The sequence below is a fragment of the Oncorhynchus mykiss genome, chromosome 29, assembly GCF_057628025.1.
Source record: "Oncorhynchus mykiss isolate SJ-2025 chromosome 29, ASM5762802v1, whole genome shotgun sequence".
NCBI classification, from domain to species: Eukaryota; Metazoa; Chordata; class Actinopteri; order Salmoniformes; family Salmonidae; genus Oncorhynchus; species Oncorhynchus mykiss.
In genome coordinates this window covers 15,990,001-16,007,632 of record NC_143050.1, presented here as the reverse complement: position 1 = coordinate 16,007,632, position 17,632 = coordinate 15,990,001, and the positions used below count along the sequence as shown (strand labels likewise).

Here is a 17,632-nt window from a genome sequence, read left to right as displayed (position 1 = left end):
GGAACCGTTCTGTATTTTATCGAACGGTGGCAACCTTAAGTCTAAATATTACTGTTACATTGCACAACCTTCAATGTTATGTCATAATTATGTAAAATTCTGGCAAATGAATTACAGTCTTTGTTAGGAATAAATGGCCTTTCAACAGTTCGCAATGAGCCAGGTGGCCCAAACTGTTGCATATACCCTGACTCTGCTTGCACTGAACGCAAGTGACGTGACACAATTTCCCTAATTATTAATGACATGAATTAACATGAATTTCTTTCAACTACCTATGCAGGTTTAAAAATATATACTTGTGTATTAATTTTAAGAAAGTGTTGATGATTAACTACAGGAGAGTGAGACCAAATCATGGATGCTGGACAGAGTGGATTTCAGTTGTAACAAAAAGGCAGTTTATTGAGTCAAAAGATATCTTGTCCTGCAGTTTAACGTGCACGGACCTGATTCATATAACTCAGTAAGGAGTCAGCTGAAAAGGGACCTAGACAAAGGTTGTAGCAGATTATATACATGGAATAATGTAGGTGGAGTCTTGTCGTGGTGGTCTTCTGACTGGTCCCGAAGAGTTGGAGGCGGGCCTGCTCCAGCCAGAGCAGGAGCCCCATTGGTGCACAGCAGAGTCCTCTGCTCTTGGCACCCGACCAGTAGAGGGGGGAGTGATGTGTGTGAGTGTCTAGGAGTCGTGAGATAAGGGGAACTGAAACTGGCAGTTTATGGCTGGGGCTAGGGTGCTTCCTGTTTGGACAGGGGTGCGTGCAATGACTTGAGTCAGGCGGCTTAATATATGTGCTTGATATATGAGCTATGTATATGAATATGTGTATATATGACAAAAGGCATTGATGTTTATGGTTAGGTACATTATAGCAACGATTGTGCTTTTTTTGCGAATGCGCTTTTGTTAAATCATCACCTGTTTGGCGAAGCTGAAGTAGGCTGTGGTTCGATGATAAATTAACAGGCACCTCATTGATTATATACAACGCAGAACAAGCTAGTTAACCTAGTAATATCATCAACCATATGTAGTTAACTAGTGATTATGTGAAGATTGATAGTTGTTTTACAAGATAAGTTTACTGCTAGCTAGCAACTTACTTTGGCTCCTTATTTATTTATTTATTTATTTATTTATTTACCTTTATTTAACCAGGTAGGCAAGTTGAGAACAAGTTCTCATTTACAATTGCGACCTGGCCAAGATAAAGCAAAGCAGTTCGACAGATACAACAACACAGAGTTACACATGGAGTAAAACAAACATACAGTCAATAATAAAGTATAAACAAGTCTATATACAATGTGAGCGAATGAGGTGAGAAGGGAGGTAAAGGCAAAAAAAGGCCTTGGTGGCAAGGTAAATACAATATAGCAAGTAAAACACTGGAATGGTAGTTTTGCAATGGAAGAATGTGCAAAGTAGAAATAAAAATAATGGGGTGCAAAGGAGCAAAATAAATAAATAAATAAAATACAGTTGGGAAAGAGGTAGTTGATAGGGCTAAATTATAGGTGGGCTATGTACAGGTGCAGTAATCTGTGAGCTGCTCTGACAGTTGGTGCTTAAAGCTAATGAGGGAGATAAGTGTTTCCAGTTTCAGAGATTTTTGTAGTTCGTTCCAGTCATTGGCAGCAGAGAACTGGAAAGAGAGACGGCCAAAGAAAGAATTGGTTTTGGGGGTGACCAGAGAGATATACCTGCTGGAGCGTGTGCTACAGGTGGGAGATGCTATGGTGACCAGCGAGCTGAGATAAGGGGGGACTTTACCTAGCAGGGTCTTGTAGATGACATGGAGCCAGTGGGTTTGGCGACGAGTATGAAGCGAGGGCCAGCCAACGAGAGCGTACAGGTCGCAATGGTGGGTAGTATATGGGGCTTTGGTGACAAAACGGATTGCACTGTGATAGACTGCATCCAATTTGTTGAGTAGGGTATTGGAGGCTATTTTGTAAATTACATCGCCAAAGTCGAGGATTGGTAGGATGGTCAGTTTTACAAGGGTATGTTTGGCAGCATGAGTGAAGGATGCTTTGTTGCGAAATAGGAAGCCAATTCTAGATTTAACTTTGGATTGGAGATGTTTGATATGGGTCTGGAAGGAGAGTTTACAGTCTAACCAGACACCTAAGTATTTGTAGTTGTCCACGTATTCTAAGTCAGAGCCGTCCAGAGTAGTGATGTTGGACAGGCGGGTAGGTGCAGGTAGTGATCGGTTGAAGAGCATGCATTTAGTTTTACTTGTATTTAAGAGCAATTGGAGGCCACGGAAGGAGAGTTGTATGGCATTGAAGCTTGCCTGGAGGGTTGTTAACACAGTGTCCAAAGAAGGGCCGGAAGTATACAGAATGGTGTCGTCTGCGTAGAGGTGGATCAGAGACTCACCAGCAGCAAGAGCGACCTCATTGATGTATACAGAGAAGAGAGTCGGTCCAAGAATTGAACCCTGTGGCACCCCCATAGAGACTGCCAGAGGTCCGGACAACAGACCCTCAGATTTGACACACTGAACTCTATCAGAGAAGTAGTTGGTGAACCAGGCGAGGCAATCATTTGAGAAACCAAGGCTGTTGAGTCTGCCGATGAGGATGTGGTGATTGACAGAGTCGAAAGCCTTGGCCAGATCAATGAATACGGCTGCACAGTAATGTTTCTTATCGATGGCGGTTAAGATATCGTTTAGGACCTTGAGCGTGGCTGAGGTGCACCCATGACCAGCTCTGAAACCAGATTGCATAGCAGAGAAGGTATGGTGAGATTCAAAATGGTCGGTAATCTGTTTGTTGACTTGGCTTTCGAAGACCTTAGAAAGGCATGGTAGGATAGATATAGGTCTGTAGCAGTTTGGGTCAAGAGTGTCCCCCCCTTTGAAGAGGGGGATGACCGCAGCTGCTTTCCAATCTTTGGGAATCTTAGACGACACGAAAGAGAGGTTGAACAGGCTAGTAATAGGGGTGGCAACAATTTCGGCAGATAATTTTAGAAAGAAAGGGTCCAGATTGTCTAGCCCGGCTGATTTGTAGGGGTCCAGATTTTGCAGCTCTTTCAGAACATCAGCTGAATGGATTTGGGAGAAGGAGAAATGGGGAAGGCTTGGGCGAGTTGCTGTTGGGGGTGCAGTGCTGTTGACAGGGGTAGGAGTAGCCAGGTGGAAAGCATGGCCAGCAGTAGAAAAATGCTTATTGAAATTTTCAATTATGGTGGATTTATCAGTGGTGACAGTGTTTCCTATCTTCAGTGCAGTGGGCAGCTGGGAGGAGGTGTTCTTATTCTCCATGGACTTTACAGTGTCCCAGAACTTTTTTGAGTTAGTGTTGCAAGAAGCAAATTTCTGCTTGAAAAAGCTAGCCTTGGCTTTTCTAACTGCCTGTGTATAATGGTTTCTAGCTTCCCTGAACAGCTGCATATCACGGGGGCTGTTCGATGCTAATGCAGAACGCCATAGGACATTTTTGTGTTGATTAAGGGCAGTCAGGTCTGGGGAGAACCAAGGGCTATATCTGTTCCTGGTTCTAAATTTCTTGAATGGGGCATGTTTATTTAAGATGGTTAGGAAGGCATTTTTAAAAAATATCCAGGCATCCTCTACTGACGGGATGAGGTCAATATCCTTCCAGGATACCCCGGCCAGGTCGATTAGAAAGGCCTGCTCGCTGAAGTGTTTCAGGGAGCGTTTTACAGTGATGAGAGGAGGTCGTTTGACCGCTGACCCAATACGGATGCAGGCAATGAGGCAGTGATCGCTGAGATCTTGGTTGAAGACAGCAGAGGTGTATTTAGAGGGGAAGTTGGTTAGGATGATATCTATGAGGGTGCCCGTGTTTAAGGCTTTGGGGAGGTACCTGGTAGGTTCATTGATAATTTGTGTGAGATTGAGGGCATCAAGTTTAGATTGTAGGATGGCTGGGGTGTTAAGCATGTTCCAGTTTAGGTCGCCTAGCAGCACGAGCTCTGAAGATAGATGGGGGGCAATCAGTTCACATATGGTGTCCAGAGCACAGCTGGGGGCAGAGGGTGGTCTATAGCAGGCGGCAACGGTGAGAGACTTGTTTTTAGAGAGGTGGATTTTTAAAAGTAGAAGTTCAAATTGTTTGGGTACAGACCTGGATAATAGGACAGAACTCTGCAGGCTATCTTTGCAGTAGATTGCAACACCGCCCCCTTTGGCAGTTCTATCTTGTCTGAAAATGTTGTAGTTTGGAATTAAAATGTCTGAATTTTTGGTGGTCTTCCTAAGCCAGGATTCAGACACAGCTAGAACATCCGGGTTGGCAGAGTGTGCTAAAGCAGTGAATAGAACAAACTTAGGGAGGAGGCTTCTAATGTTAACATGCATGAAACCAAGGCTATTACGGTTACAGAAGTCGTCAAAAGAGAGCGCCTGGGGAATAGGAGTGGAGCTAGGCACTGCAGGGCCTGGATTCACCTCTACATCGCCAGAGGAACATAGGAGGAGTAGAATAAGGGTGCGACTAAAAGCAATAAGAATTGGTCGTCTAGAACGTCTGGAACAGAGAGTAAAAGGAGGTTTCTGGGGGCGATAAAATAGCATCAAGGTATAATGTACAGACAAAGGTAAGGTAGGATGTGAATACAGTGGAGGTAAACCTAGGTATTGAGTGATGAAGAGAGAGATATTGTCTCTAGAAACATCATTGAAACCAGGAGATGTCATTGCATGTGTGGGTGGTGGAACTAATAGGTTGGATAAGGTATAGTGAGCAGGACTAGAGGCTCTACAGTGAAATAAGCCAATAAACACTAACCAGAACAGCAATGGACAAGACATATTGACATTAAGGAGAGGCATGCTTAGTCGAGTGATCAAAAGGGTCCAGTGAGTGGAGAGGTTGGTTTAGGGTCACGGCGATTTAGACAGCTAGCCAGGCCAACCAGTAGCAAGCTAGCATAGGATGGAGTCTGTTGTTAGCCACCTCTTGCGTTCGGTCAGTAGATTAGTAGGGTTCCGTGTGGTAGAGGGGATTAATCCAAATCACACAACAACAACAAAAATAAGAACAATAGATATAGTTATAGAGGCCCGAGAAGAAAACATAATAAAAATAAATAAATAAATTGTCCGATTGTCTATTCAGATAGCAGCCGGTAAGACAGCTAACGGTTAGCGGGCCGCAGATGGGCGTTCAGGTAACGTCGCGACAGAGGAGCCAGCCGGATCTCATTCAGGTAGATAACGTCGGCAGTCCGGTTGTGAAGGCCCGGTGGGGCTCCGCGTAGGCAGTGAAACGGGTCCGGATAGGTGACTGCAGCCCAGGAGTGAATGATGGAACTCAGGAGTGATTGACGGAGCTGGCTAGCACCGGAACAATCGATGTTTGCTCCGGAATCGACGAAAGCCGACTGTCACACGGATAGCAGCTAGCTAGCTGTGAGATCCGGGTATGAATGTCCAGAGAGCAGTTGAAATCCAGGGACATGGAGAGAAAAATTGGTCCGGTATGTTCCGTTCCGAGCCGCGCTGCGCCATACAAAACTGGCGATAGATTTTCGATAGATTTTCGAGCTAAAGGACAGCCGATGACCACAAACCGTGGTTAGCTTCTGATTAGCTTCTGGATTAGCTTCTGGGCTAGCTCCTGGCTAGCTTCTGGCTAGTTTCTGGCCAGCCTCCTGGAGTTTCTGGCTAGCTTCCTGAAGGATTGCAGATCTGAGGTAAATAATACTTTTTTATAAATATAAATTGGTGAGGCTGGTTGCAGGAGAGTGTTTAGAAGATGAGTTGATGGAAAATAAAAAATAAAATGTATGTGAAAAAAGTTGTAAATATATATATATACAGGACACGACAAGACGAGGACAAAAGACGTCTGAACTGCTATGCGATCTTGCTGCCACAAGGTCCGTGCAGCCTCCGTAATTTTGATGCTGCACTCGCGTAACAGGTGGTCAGCCTGCCACGCAGTCTCCTCGTGGATTGCAATGTAATCGGCATCCAAAAAGGCAGATTTCCGATTGTTATGAAAACTTGAAATCGGACTTAATTAATCGTCCTTGCTGATTAATCGGTTGACCTCTAGTAGAGACAACAATACATCACGCGAAGCAGCCAGAACTGTGAGTAAGAGTGTCCATGATTGAGTCTTTGAATGAAGAGATGGAGATAAAACTGTCCAGTTTGAGTGTTTTTTTGCTGCTCGTTCCAGTCGCTAGCTGCAGCAAACTGAAAAGAGGAGCGACCCAGGGATGTGTGAGCTTTGGGGACTTTTAACAGAACGTGACTGGCAGAACGGGTGTTGTATGTGGAGGATGAGAGCTGCAGTACAGTAGGTATCTCAGATACGGAGGAGTGAGGCCTAAGAGGGTTTTTATAAATAAGCATCAACCAGTGGTTCTTGCGACAGGTATACAGAGATGACCAGTTTATAGAGGAGTATAAAGTGCAGTGATGTGTCCTATAAGGAGCATTGGTGGCAAATCTGATGGCCGAATGGTAAAGAACATCTAGCCGCTCGAGAGCACCCTTACCTGACGATTTATACATTTCTCCATAATCTAGCATGGGTAGGATGGTCATCTGAATCAGGGTTAGTTTGGCAGCTGGGGTGAAAGAGCAATTATGATAGAGGAAACCATGTCTAGATTTAACTTTAGCCTGCAGCTTTGATATGTGCTGAGAGAAGAACAGTGTACCGTCTAGCCATAATCCCAAGGACTTGTATGAGTCGACTACCTCAAGCTCTAAACCCTCAGAGGTAGTAATTACACCAGAGGGGAGAGGGGCATTCGTCTTACCAAACCACATGACCTTTGTTTTGGAGGTGTTCAGAACAAGGTCAAGGGCAGAGAAAGCTTGTTGGACACTAAGAAAGCTGTGTTGCAGAGCATTTAACACAAAAAGTGTTGTTTTTTTGAAAGCCCCTATGCTGCTCATTTTAGGAGTGAAAATTCATCAGAGCCCAAATGTTTGTCCTACGGCTATCAGAGACACTAGATTAGACTACCATATGCAGTTATTGGATTAAATTGTATTGATCAAAAGTAAATGTTTTTAATATGATTACTGTAGACAAATTACAACTCCAGATGTACAGTCGTGGCCAAAAGTTTTGAGCATGATACAAATATTAATTTTCACAAAGTTTGCTGCTTCAGTGTGTTTAGATATTTTTGTCAGATGTTATTATGGAATACTAAAGTATAATTACATGAAGTTGATGCAAAGAATCAATATTTTCAGTGTTGACCCTTCTTTTTCAAGACCTCTGCAATCCATTCTTGCATGCTGTTAATTAACTTCTGGGCCACACGCTACCAAGAGTAACAACTCTGATATTATATTGTTACTACTCTGATCATTTTCTTATGATGGGCTGATGGCAGCCCATTCTTGCATAATCAATAATTGGAGTTTGTCAGAATGTGTGGGGTTTTGTTTGTCTACCTGCCTCTTGAGGATTGACCACAAGTTCTCAATGGGATTAAGGTCTAGGGAGTTTCCTGGCCATGGACCCAAAATATCGATGTTTTGTTCCCCGAGTCACTTAGTTATCACTTTTGCCTTATGGCAAGGTGCTCCATCATGGTGGAAAAGACATTGTTCGTCACCAAACTGTTCCTGGAGGGTTGGAAGAAGTTGCTCTCGGAGGATGTGTTGGTACCATTCTTTATTCATGGCTGTGTTCTTAGGCAAAATTGTGAGTGAGCCCACTCCCTTGGCTGAGAAGCAACCCCACACACGAATGGTCTCAGGATGCTTTACTGTTGGCATGACACAGGACTGACGGTAGCGTTCACCTTGTCTTCTCCAGGCACGCTTTTTTCCAGATGCACCAAACAATCAGAAAGGGGATTCATCAGAGAAAATGACTTTATCCCAGTCCTCAGCAGTCCAATCCCTGTACCTTTTGCAGAGTATCAGTCTGTCCCTGATGTTTTTCCTGGAGAAAGGTGGATTCTTTGCTGCCCTTCTTGACACCAGGCCATCCTCCAAATGTCTTTGCCTCACTGTGCGAGCAGATGCACTCACCTGCCTGCTGTCATTCCTGAGCAAGCTCTGTACTGGTGGTGCCCAGATCCCGCAGCTGAATCAACTTTAGGAGACGATCCTGGCTTTTGCTGGACTTTCTTGGGCGCACTGAAGCCTTCTTTACAACAATTGAACCTCTCTCTTTTAAGTTCTTGACGATCCGATAAATGGTTAATTTAGGTGCATTCTTACTGGCAGCAATATCCTTGCCTGTGAAGCCCTTTCTGTGCAAAGCAATGATGACGGCACGTGTTTCCTTGCAGATAACCATGATTGACAGAGGAAGAAAAATGATTCCAAGCACCACCCTCCTTTTGAAGCGTCCAGTCTGTTATTCAAACTCAATCAGCATGACAGAGTGATCTCCAGCCTTGTCCTCGTCAACACTCACACCCGTGTTAACGAGAGAATCACTGACATGATGTCAACTGGTCCTTTTGTGGCAGGGCTGAAATGCAGTCAAAATGTTTTTGGGGGATTCAGTTCATTTGCAGGGCAAAGAAGGACTTTGCAATTAATTGCAATTCATCTGATCACTCTTCATAACATTCTGGAGTATATGCAAATTGCCATCATACAAACTGAGGCAGCAAACTATGTGAAAACGTATATTTGTGTCATTCTCAAAACTTTTGGCCACAACTGTACCTCTCTTTCTTTCTCTCTCTCTCTCGGAGGACCTGAGCCCTAGGACCATGCCTCAGGACTACCTGGCATGATGACTCATTGCTGTCCCCAGTCCACCTGGCCATGCTGCTGCTCCAGTTTCAACTGTTCTGCCTGCGGCTATGGAATCCTGACCTGTTCACCGGACGTGCAACCTGTCCCAGACCTATTATTTGACCATGCTGGTCATTTATGAACATTTGAACATCTTGGCCATGTTCTGTTATAATCTCCACCCGGCACAGCCAGAAGAGGACTGGCCTGGTTCCTCTCTAGGTTTCTTTCTAGGTTTTGGCCTTTCTAGGGAGTTTTCCTAGCCAACATGCTTCAACACCTGCATTGCTTGCTGTTTGGGGTTTTAGGCTGGGTTTCTGTACAGCACTTTGAGATATCAGCTGATGTACGAAGGGCTATACAAATAAATTCGATTTGATTTGATTTTTGATTTGTCTCTAATGCTCTTAATAAAATATACAACTTTTTGTGTTTTTATGGCAAGTGAAATTGTCAAGGTCTCTTCTGATTGTTCTACCAGCAGGTTGAAGAGGTGATTATTGTTATTCTTTAATTATTTGTTACTTTTATTAATTCTTTTTTTAGGTATTTTTCTTAAAACTGCATTTTTGGTTAAGGGCTTGTAAGTAAGCATTTCACTGTAAGGTCTACACTGTATTCAGCGAATGTGACAAGTTTTGATTTGATTTGATAGATACTAGAAAGCAATCTCAGCAACCTGAGTAGGAATGTGCCAAATGATGTCCTTGGGCAGGGGGGTGTGGCCAGGCTAGAACAGTGAGAGTTTATTTCGCTCTGTGGTCTCACCTCTTTTACTTTCTCTATTGAACACAGACACGCAGACATGAATAGAGGGCTCTGGAACTTGACACACTGAGCGCAGGGAACCAGTGCTCCCAAGCTAACAACAAGGTAAGACTTCCACAATGTCTCAATTCCTTTCTGCTTATCTCTCTCATACTCCCTATATTTCTCCCTGAATAAGGTTTTAAAGCTTCTTCAGCAGTATTATTATTCTATAATAGAGTAGATTGTTGGCAGAGCAGACAACAGCAAGTACACTATGGAGAATGGCATTACGGCAGGGTTTTTATTACTGTAAACGTGAGGTCTAATAATGTAAATAAAACACATTGTCTGTGAGCAACATGTACAGGCATTGTTCTTCTGATTGTGTGGATTACTTTGCATCTTTTTTCCCTTCTAATTACTGAATATTAAAACCTACAATCTACCTGCAGTGAAGCCATTCAACATTCACATTGCATTCAGTCATCTAACCGGCTCCCGGTTGTGTGGATTATTAGCTTTGTGTTTTGACGACAATCCAGCTCAGTACATGACCACATCCAATAAGTTTTGAACACAACTACAAGGATTAAGCACAAGGTTTCACATTGACAGCCAAGCAGTGTCGTTGTCACTGGTTAGATCAACGGTGTTATTACTGCATTAGGTTTTGGTGGTCAGAAACAAATGTTTTCCTTTGACCAAATTCCTTTTTATCTATTTTATTATCTCTCTATCTCATTCTCTCTCTCTCACACATACACACACTTACTTTTATGCATGCATATAGGCTTACACATTTTTCCTAGGAATACATTTTTATAAAAAACTGTACTAAGACAAAGATTGGATCCCTTTCTCGTACAAACAGGAAGTGAAACTGTAGGCGGGAGGGTGAGGCAACTTTGGAAGTTACTGTCCCTTGAGTTCCAAAGAATGCAATGATAATGTGCTTATATCTGTGCTACTAATTAGGAATGTGTCTGTGCTGTCTTAGTGGTGAGCACCAATATCACTAACGCAATATGATATCATTATTGTTTGAGCAAGGCATATCAAGATATTGTTTTATCCTTGCTGTTAACCTACACTTTTATGTAAAAGAGCATACATGACTGTTCCGGCACGGCTGTCACAAACCCTCTCACAGGCTCTCAGTTTAGCATACTTAACTGCCTGCTGATGGCTTCCCATTGTATTCAAACTGACTGGGAAGGTTAGGACCCCAGAACATTCATACTTGACCCAATGGGCAATCAGCAAGCAGTTGTCTGAATTTCACAAGCCTTTGAAGTGAAGCCCACACAGTCCACACAATGTCATTCAAACCAATGTGATATCGACATTGGTTAGAAAAAATGCAGCTGATACTTGCCATATCAGTGCCCATCAGTAATGCCTATCACTGTTTGAGTTGAATGCAGGATCAGTCAGGAAGAATGTCTTCCTATCTCCTCATTAATTGTATTGTAACAACCACGAAAGCCACACACATGGGATCACACACTGCAGAATCAGGATTAGAAAACTACCTAGTAAATTACCTAGTGCTGATCTGTCATTACATTTACATGACCAGAGTGCTGCTTCAGTATCAACCTATGTCCATGAGCTGTTCTGATGACAGAGTGACTCTCGAGTGACAATTGAGGGATACTTCTCAATTACAATCAAAAATAGCTCACTAGCTTTAGAGAACTTACACTTTTCGAAATCTTCCCTCTTTTGCCTGCTCTACAAGTTCACACATGCCCTTATTGATGCGGTGAAGCAAATGCAGCACCACGGCATGCCCAGTAGTACACAAATTCACCATAATCACACAATGTAAGCGAGAGGGACAGCGATATCCAGCTCAGTCAACTGGTCTCATCATGTTAATGTACAATCAAATAGTGTTACTTTACAATAGTTGGAGAAAAAGATTCACCCTGTTTTATGACATTTTGTAAACCATTGCAGACCTGAATGATGATGTTTTGGTGGTTCCTGGCACTGCTGCTGGGACCTGTTGACATATATAGAGGTATGGTAACACACACACACGTACACGCATGCACACACACACATACATACACACTTGATTAAGTGCTCTTTAACTGTGCTACACATAGGGTGAGGACATCAAATAATACCCCCCCCCCAGCTATTGGCAGACCATTTGGAAACTTTAAATCATCACATAAATAGGCTGTGTAAGCAGTCACTTAAAGGAAAGGCTGCTTATGTTACTTCCCAATCAGCAATGACGGTGATTTCTTCTTTCTGACTCTCTCTCTTTCCCCTTGACTAACCCTGTCCCTAGCCCATGAATGTGATGTGTTCACTTATCTGGACCTTTATCACGCTATCATTGGAACCAGTCTGTATGTGAAGCTGTTGCTGTACACCAGAGCTAATCTGACCTGTGGTCAGGAGCTGTCCCACCATAACCTGTCAGCCCAGCCCCAGTTCAACCTCACCAAGCCCACCACTTTTGTCGTTCATGGCTACCGTCCTACGGGCGCTCCGCCCAACTGGTTGAATAACATCATAGAGCAGTTGTTGGCCCGCGGAGACATGAATGTCCTGGTGGTGGACTGGAACCGCGGAGCTGCCAATATCAACTACCTGAAAGTTGTGACCTACTCACGAGATACAGCGGACAACCTCACTGCCTTCATCCGAAACATGCAGGTTATTAAGAATGAGTGCTTAGTCTGAATACCTAACATATTTGATGAGGGCCAAATGTATTACTTTGTACTAACAGTGTAGTATCTCTTTTGCCTGTTTTGTCTGTGTCAGGAGAATGGTGCCTCTCTTAGTTCCATCCATATGATTGGGCTCAGTCTAGGAGCTCACATCACAGGTTTTGTTGGAGCCAAGTTCAATGGCAAAATTGGGAGGATCACAGGTTAGAATAGATTTTCTTCTTTGTTGTTTTTATTATGGATACAAACTTTAGAAGTCTTTTAAAACCTCGAATACACTATAAGTTTGCAAAGAGTGATAAAATGAAGATCCTACATCTGTAATGATCTGATGTTGACCTGATCAGCTGTAGATCCAGCGGGGCCTCAGTTCAACGGGAAACCCCCTGAGGATCGTCTGGACCCTACAGATGCACAGTTTGTAGACGTTGTGCACACAGACATGGACGGTATGTGCCTCTTCTTGCCTGTTTGGTTTAATACAATGGGAATCATGTAGTCATGTGATGTGTTTCCTGTTCTGTCACGTGTTCATTGTGCATTACCAGCATTTGGTTTCAGGAAGCCTTTGGGCCACATTGATTTCTATGCTAACGGTGGAGCCGACCAGCCTGGCTGTCCACTGACCATCTTATCAGGTAAGTCGCTTAGTAAGAGACCGTCCTTCGAATGATACATTAGATATGAATTCAACATGTGTATCACATAGTTTATTCCTGTAATGGTAAATACATCACTGATGTCCTCTAAATCCATCCTCAGTTCTCCCCTTCCTACTCTCCCAGGGTCTGGATATTTTAAGTGTGACCACCAGAGATCAGTGCTCCTCTATCTGGGTTCCCTGAACCGGACCTGTAACATCCGAGCTTTCCCCTGCACCTCCTACACTGACTTCCTGGACGGACTTTGCATGGATTGTGATCAATTCAAACCTGCCGGATGCCCTGTATTTGGTGGGCCCTCTAACTCCCCTTAGATTCATGAGTTTCATCTCATTAAAAGCTTTTTTTAATCACATAAAGATGTGATAGTTTACCTACTCGCCAAAATCAAGGCCTTAATTAAGCTAATGTGCGTTACTGAATCGCACATAGGCTGCACTTACACGTGCAGCCCAATTCTGATATATTTTTTTCACACTAGTTGCTATTTGGACCAATCACATCAGATCTTTTCACATCAGATATTTTTCAGAGATGCCTGTCCAATCGCAACCATAGTTCTTCAATGTGAAACGCAATCTGTTTTGGAAGGCAGTGTCCCTTCATAACATGGCTGTTTTATCTGTTGTTTCAGGTTATGACATCATAGAGTGGAAGGAGTCTCTGGTTCCTCTGCAGCAAACTAAGGCTTTCTTCACCACCAATAAACAGACACCATACTGCAGTAAGAGGATAATCATCAGCTTGCACACACGTTTGACCTCTAAAGAGAGACTTGCCGGGAATACTGTTGTACATAATGGCCAGTCATTTTTCTGTGACGGTCTTCCTGGTCTAGCTTTGCGTGCCTGGCTTATTTTAAATGATCAGGCAAACGTACAGTATAGCAACACTAACAAGAGCTCTGTCAAAGTTGTTAAAATATGTTACTATGCCTATTCAATGAATGGAAACATACAGAGTCTGTAACTAGGTCATTGGTCAGAGGAAATCAAATTAATGTATGTACTTTTTTTTACCTCTCTCTCTCTCAGAGACAAGCTATTGGGTGGACATTGTAACATGGAACCGTGATACTCGCTGGGGCTACATCACCATAAAACTACACAATGGTAGTGAGGTGACAGAGGCAACAATAAACCAGTAAGTAACTATTTACTCACTGTATCATTACCAAAACAACACACTGTACATACAGTATAGATAGACACTCTGGGGAATCTCATTAACATCTCATATGCTCTCCTTCTTCAGTAAAGCATCCAGTTTTAAGAAGTACTCAGAGACCCGATTACTGGCCCAGTTTGAAAAAGACCTTCAGAAAGTCCACAAGATCTCAATCAAATTCTCCAGGGTGAATGCATTTAAACCTAAGTACAAACTACGGGTGCTCCGCATCCGTCTCACACACCTGGAGCGCAAAGACAGGTCAGTGTTCCGTCACATCCTCTTTCCTCTAAAGTGTCACCTATTTTCTACGTGGCACCTTTTCTTTTACTTTTCCCTTTCATGTTGTTGGAAAAAGGTTGATAGCAATTATAATTTGATTAAAATCGGAAATGTTAAATAAACCTTGTGTGAAGTAAAATGTGAATACTGCCGATGCAAGGGATCTTTTGGGGTTGAGTGAAGAGTAAAAGTCTGTTGTTGCAACAGGAAAGTATACTTAGACATCCTGTGTATCTGCAGTTTGAGGTATACTGTAGAAATGTTATAGGTTCCATTTGAAAAGCAGCGTATGTTGAAAAAGGAGCAAGGTTTTATACCCAGAGAGAAAGCATAAGCACACTTAGAGACACACATAAATCATTGTATACAGTAAGTGCACCCATCCAAAATTGGTCCATTTCGAGTTCTGTGCTGTTGAGGATTTCTGAAAATGGTGCTGTACTTATGGTATGTGTTAATCCATTTGGTATGATAAGTTACACATTTGCACAGTGTACAATATGTTACAAATTTGCTAAACGTATGACATGTTACGAATTCCAATTTGAATTCCAATTTTCTAACGTTAGCGAAGTGGTTAGGGGGCTAACGCTAACATTAGCTAGCCCTAGATGTTAGGGTTAACCTGTCTAGGACTGGGGTTCCGCTAGCGGATGAATCTTCATCAGAATGCACTCCCAGGAATCACAGTTCCACAATAAATGCTTGTTATGTTCGGCAATGTCCATAATTTATGTCCATTTAAGTCCAATAGCTTCTTTTGTTAGGGCGTTTGGTAAACAAAAGCGCGTTTGGTAAACAAAAGCGCAATCTGGTCCAGTCGGACAAAACGTTCAAAAAGTTATATTACAGTTCGAAGAAACTTGTCAAACTAAGTATAGAATCAATCTTTAGGATGTTTTTATCATAAAAGTTCAATAATGTTCCAACCAGAGAATTCCGTTGTCTGTAGAAAAGCCAGAGCAGGTCGCTCTCATGTGAAAGCGCGTGACGAGGCTGCAGGCAGACCCCTTAGTCAAACAGCTCCCATTGGCCCCCCTTCACATGAGAAGCCTGAAACAAAGTTCTAAAGATGGATGACATCTAGTGGAAGCCTTAGGAAGTGCAAAATAACCCATATCCCACTGTATAGAGGTGAGTTCAAAAACAACCTCAGATTTCCCACTTCCTGTTTGGATTTTTTCTCAGGTTTTTGCCTGCCATATGAGTTCTGTTATACTCACAGACATCATTCAAACAGTTTTAGAAACTTCAGAGTGTTTCTGATACTAATAATAATATGCATATATTACCATCTGGGACTGAGTAGGAGGCAGTTCACTCTGGGCACGCTATTCATCCAAAAGTGAAAATGCTGCCCCCTATCCCAAAGAAGTTTTAAGAGAAGCCTCGTCTGTCCTATATCTGAGCGATACAAGAAAGATCAGGAAACATGTTGTTTTATGTTCATGTATATAACTCCTTATTTGTCACTAAACAGTCTAAGCCCTGTTAGCCCATACAAATGCATCGAATAACAGATTCACTACATGGAACAACAGATAGTCCCACCCCAAAAATGTTCAAGAAGTTTGTTCTGAAGTGTCTATCCTATATCTGAGAGATAAGAAAAATACATGTACAAAAAAATATCTAACTAAACAGTCTCCACACAGTGCCTTCGGAAAGTATTCAGACCCCTTGACTTTTTCCACATTTTGTTATGTTACAGCCTTATTATAAAATGTATTAAATGTTTTTTCCCCCCCTCATCAATCTACACACAATACCACGTACTGACAAATCAAAAACAGGTTTTTAGAAATGTTTGTTAATTTATTAGCAAAAAGTATCAGACTCAGGACTTTGTTGAAGCACCTTTGGCAGCGATTACAGCATCGAGCCTTCTTGGGTATGACGCTACAAGCTTGGCACACCTGTATATGGGGAGTTTCTCCCATTCTTCTCTGTAGATCCTCTCAAGCTCTGTCAGGTTGGATTGGGAACATTGCTGCACGGCTATTTTCAGGTCTCTCCAGAGATGTTCGATCAGGTTCAAGTCCGGGCTCTGGCTGGGCCACTCAAAGACGTTCAGAGACTAGTCCCGAAGCCACTCCTGCGTTGTCTTGGCTGTGTGCTTAGGGTTGATGTCCGGTTGGAAGGTGAACCTTCACCCCAGGCTGAGGTCTTGAGTGCTCTGGAGCAAGTTTTCATTAAGGATCTCTCTGTATTTTGCTCTGTTCATCTTTGCCTCGATCCTGATTAGTCCCTGCCACTGAAAAAACATCCCCACAGCATGATGCTGCCACCACCATGCTTCACTGTAGGGATGGTGCCAGGTTTCCTCCAGAAGTGATGCTTGGCATTTAGGCCAAAGAGTTCAATCTTGATTTCATCAGATCAGATAATCTTGTTTCTCATGGCCAAGAGTGTGCAAAGCTGTCATCAAGGCAAAGGGTGGGTACTTTGAAGAATCTCAGATATAAAATATATTTTGATTTGTTTAGCACTTTTTGGTTACATGACTCCATGCGTTATTTCATAGTTTTGATGTCTTCAGGATTATTCTACAATATAGAAAATAGTCAAAATAAAGAAAAATCTGGAATGAGTAGGTGTGTCCAAACTTTTGACTGGTACTGTATATACTGTATAAATAAATATATATATTTTTTCATTGTTGGACATAAAAGACTGTAAAAACACCAGGAAATCAGCTCCAATTTATTTTAATTTTGTTCATCTGTTCCCAAGTATTCCGAGGCATAATAGAAAGGCACGTGATCGTATACAAATGTACCAAGGTTTGAAATGATTGTTTACGTCAAATTATATTATAACTGTTTGAGCTTCTTGCAGTCAATTTGTGGTCTACAAATTATTTGTAATTATGTTCCAGCCCCCAGACCATCTGCTCAAGAAAAGAAATTGGCCTGTTTTTATTTTATTTTTTACCTTTATTTAACTAGGCAAGTCAGTTAGGCTACCCTGCCGCCCCTGTGGCTGAATCTAGTTTATGATCCCTGACATACATTATCCCAAAATGGTGTCAGTTTGTCATAATATATGTAATAGGTTTCCTTTGTGCTTTTTTGAATCTCTAACAGAGATGTGACATTTCGTGGTGCATTACATGCATTCTGGCAGGAGTGAGGTAAGTCCTATAGATGATCTTAAATTGCATTATTTTATGTTGTAGGTCAGGTATGAACATTTTCACATCTCTGTGACCAATTGTTCTCCTCAATTTCTTTCTTTAGATCTGTTTCCCATTTTTCCCTTATATGTTCTGAACCATCAGGTAGAGTTTTAATCAACCCTTAATATAACTTCAATCAACTTCCTTGTTGTAGCAGCTTCTTTCAGTATTTTTTCTGTGCCAGAG

The 17,632-nt window shown here is 42.4% G+C and overlaps 1 protein-coding gene across 9 annotated transcripts in view; it reads left to right on the top strand.

Annotated features, from left to right (window-relative positions):
* LOC110510064 (lipase member H) overlaps nt 1–17,632 on the top strand; it is a 29,968-nt gene that overhangs the window by 5,066 nt on the left and 7,270 nt on the right. For 5 of the 9 annotated variants that reach the window (XM_090226635.1, XM_090226633.1, XM_090226636.1 and 2 more), the window contains 10 exons: nt 9,510–9,587; nt 11,427–11,490; nt 11,770–12,140; nt 12,252–12,360; nt 12,505–12,606; nt 12,706–12,795; nt 12,943–13,110; nt 13,454–13,543; nt 13,854–13,962; nt 14,074–14,247. In XM_090226635.1, the coding sequence (XP_090082761.1) occupies nt 11,433–11,490; nt 11,770–12,140; nt 12,252–12,360; nt 12,505–12,606; nt 12,706–12,795; nt 12,943–13,110; nt 13,454–13,543; nt 13,854–13,962; nt 14,074–14,247 (1,271 nt within the window). In that variant the 5' untranslated portion in view covers nt 9,510–9,587; nt 11,427–11,432. Of the gene's footprint in view, nt 1–7,813; nt 9,208–9,353; nt 9,588–11,426; nt 11,491–11,769; nt 12,141–12,251; nt 12,361–12,504; nt 12,607–12,705; nt 12,796–12,919; nt 13,111–13,453; nt 13,544–13,853; nt 13,963–14,073; nt 14,248–17,632 lie in introns of those variants that run through there. The other 4 variants (XM_090226632.1, XR_016493234.1, XR_016493232.1 and 1 more) reach the window with 4 other exon arrangements.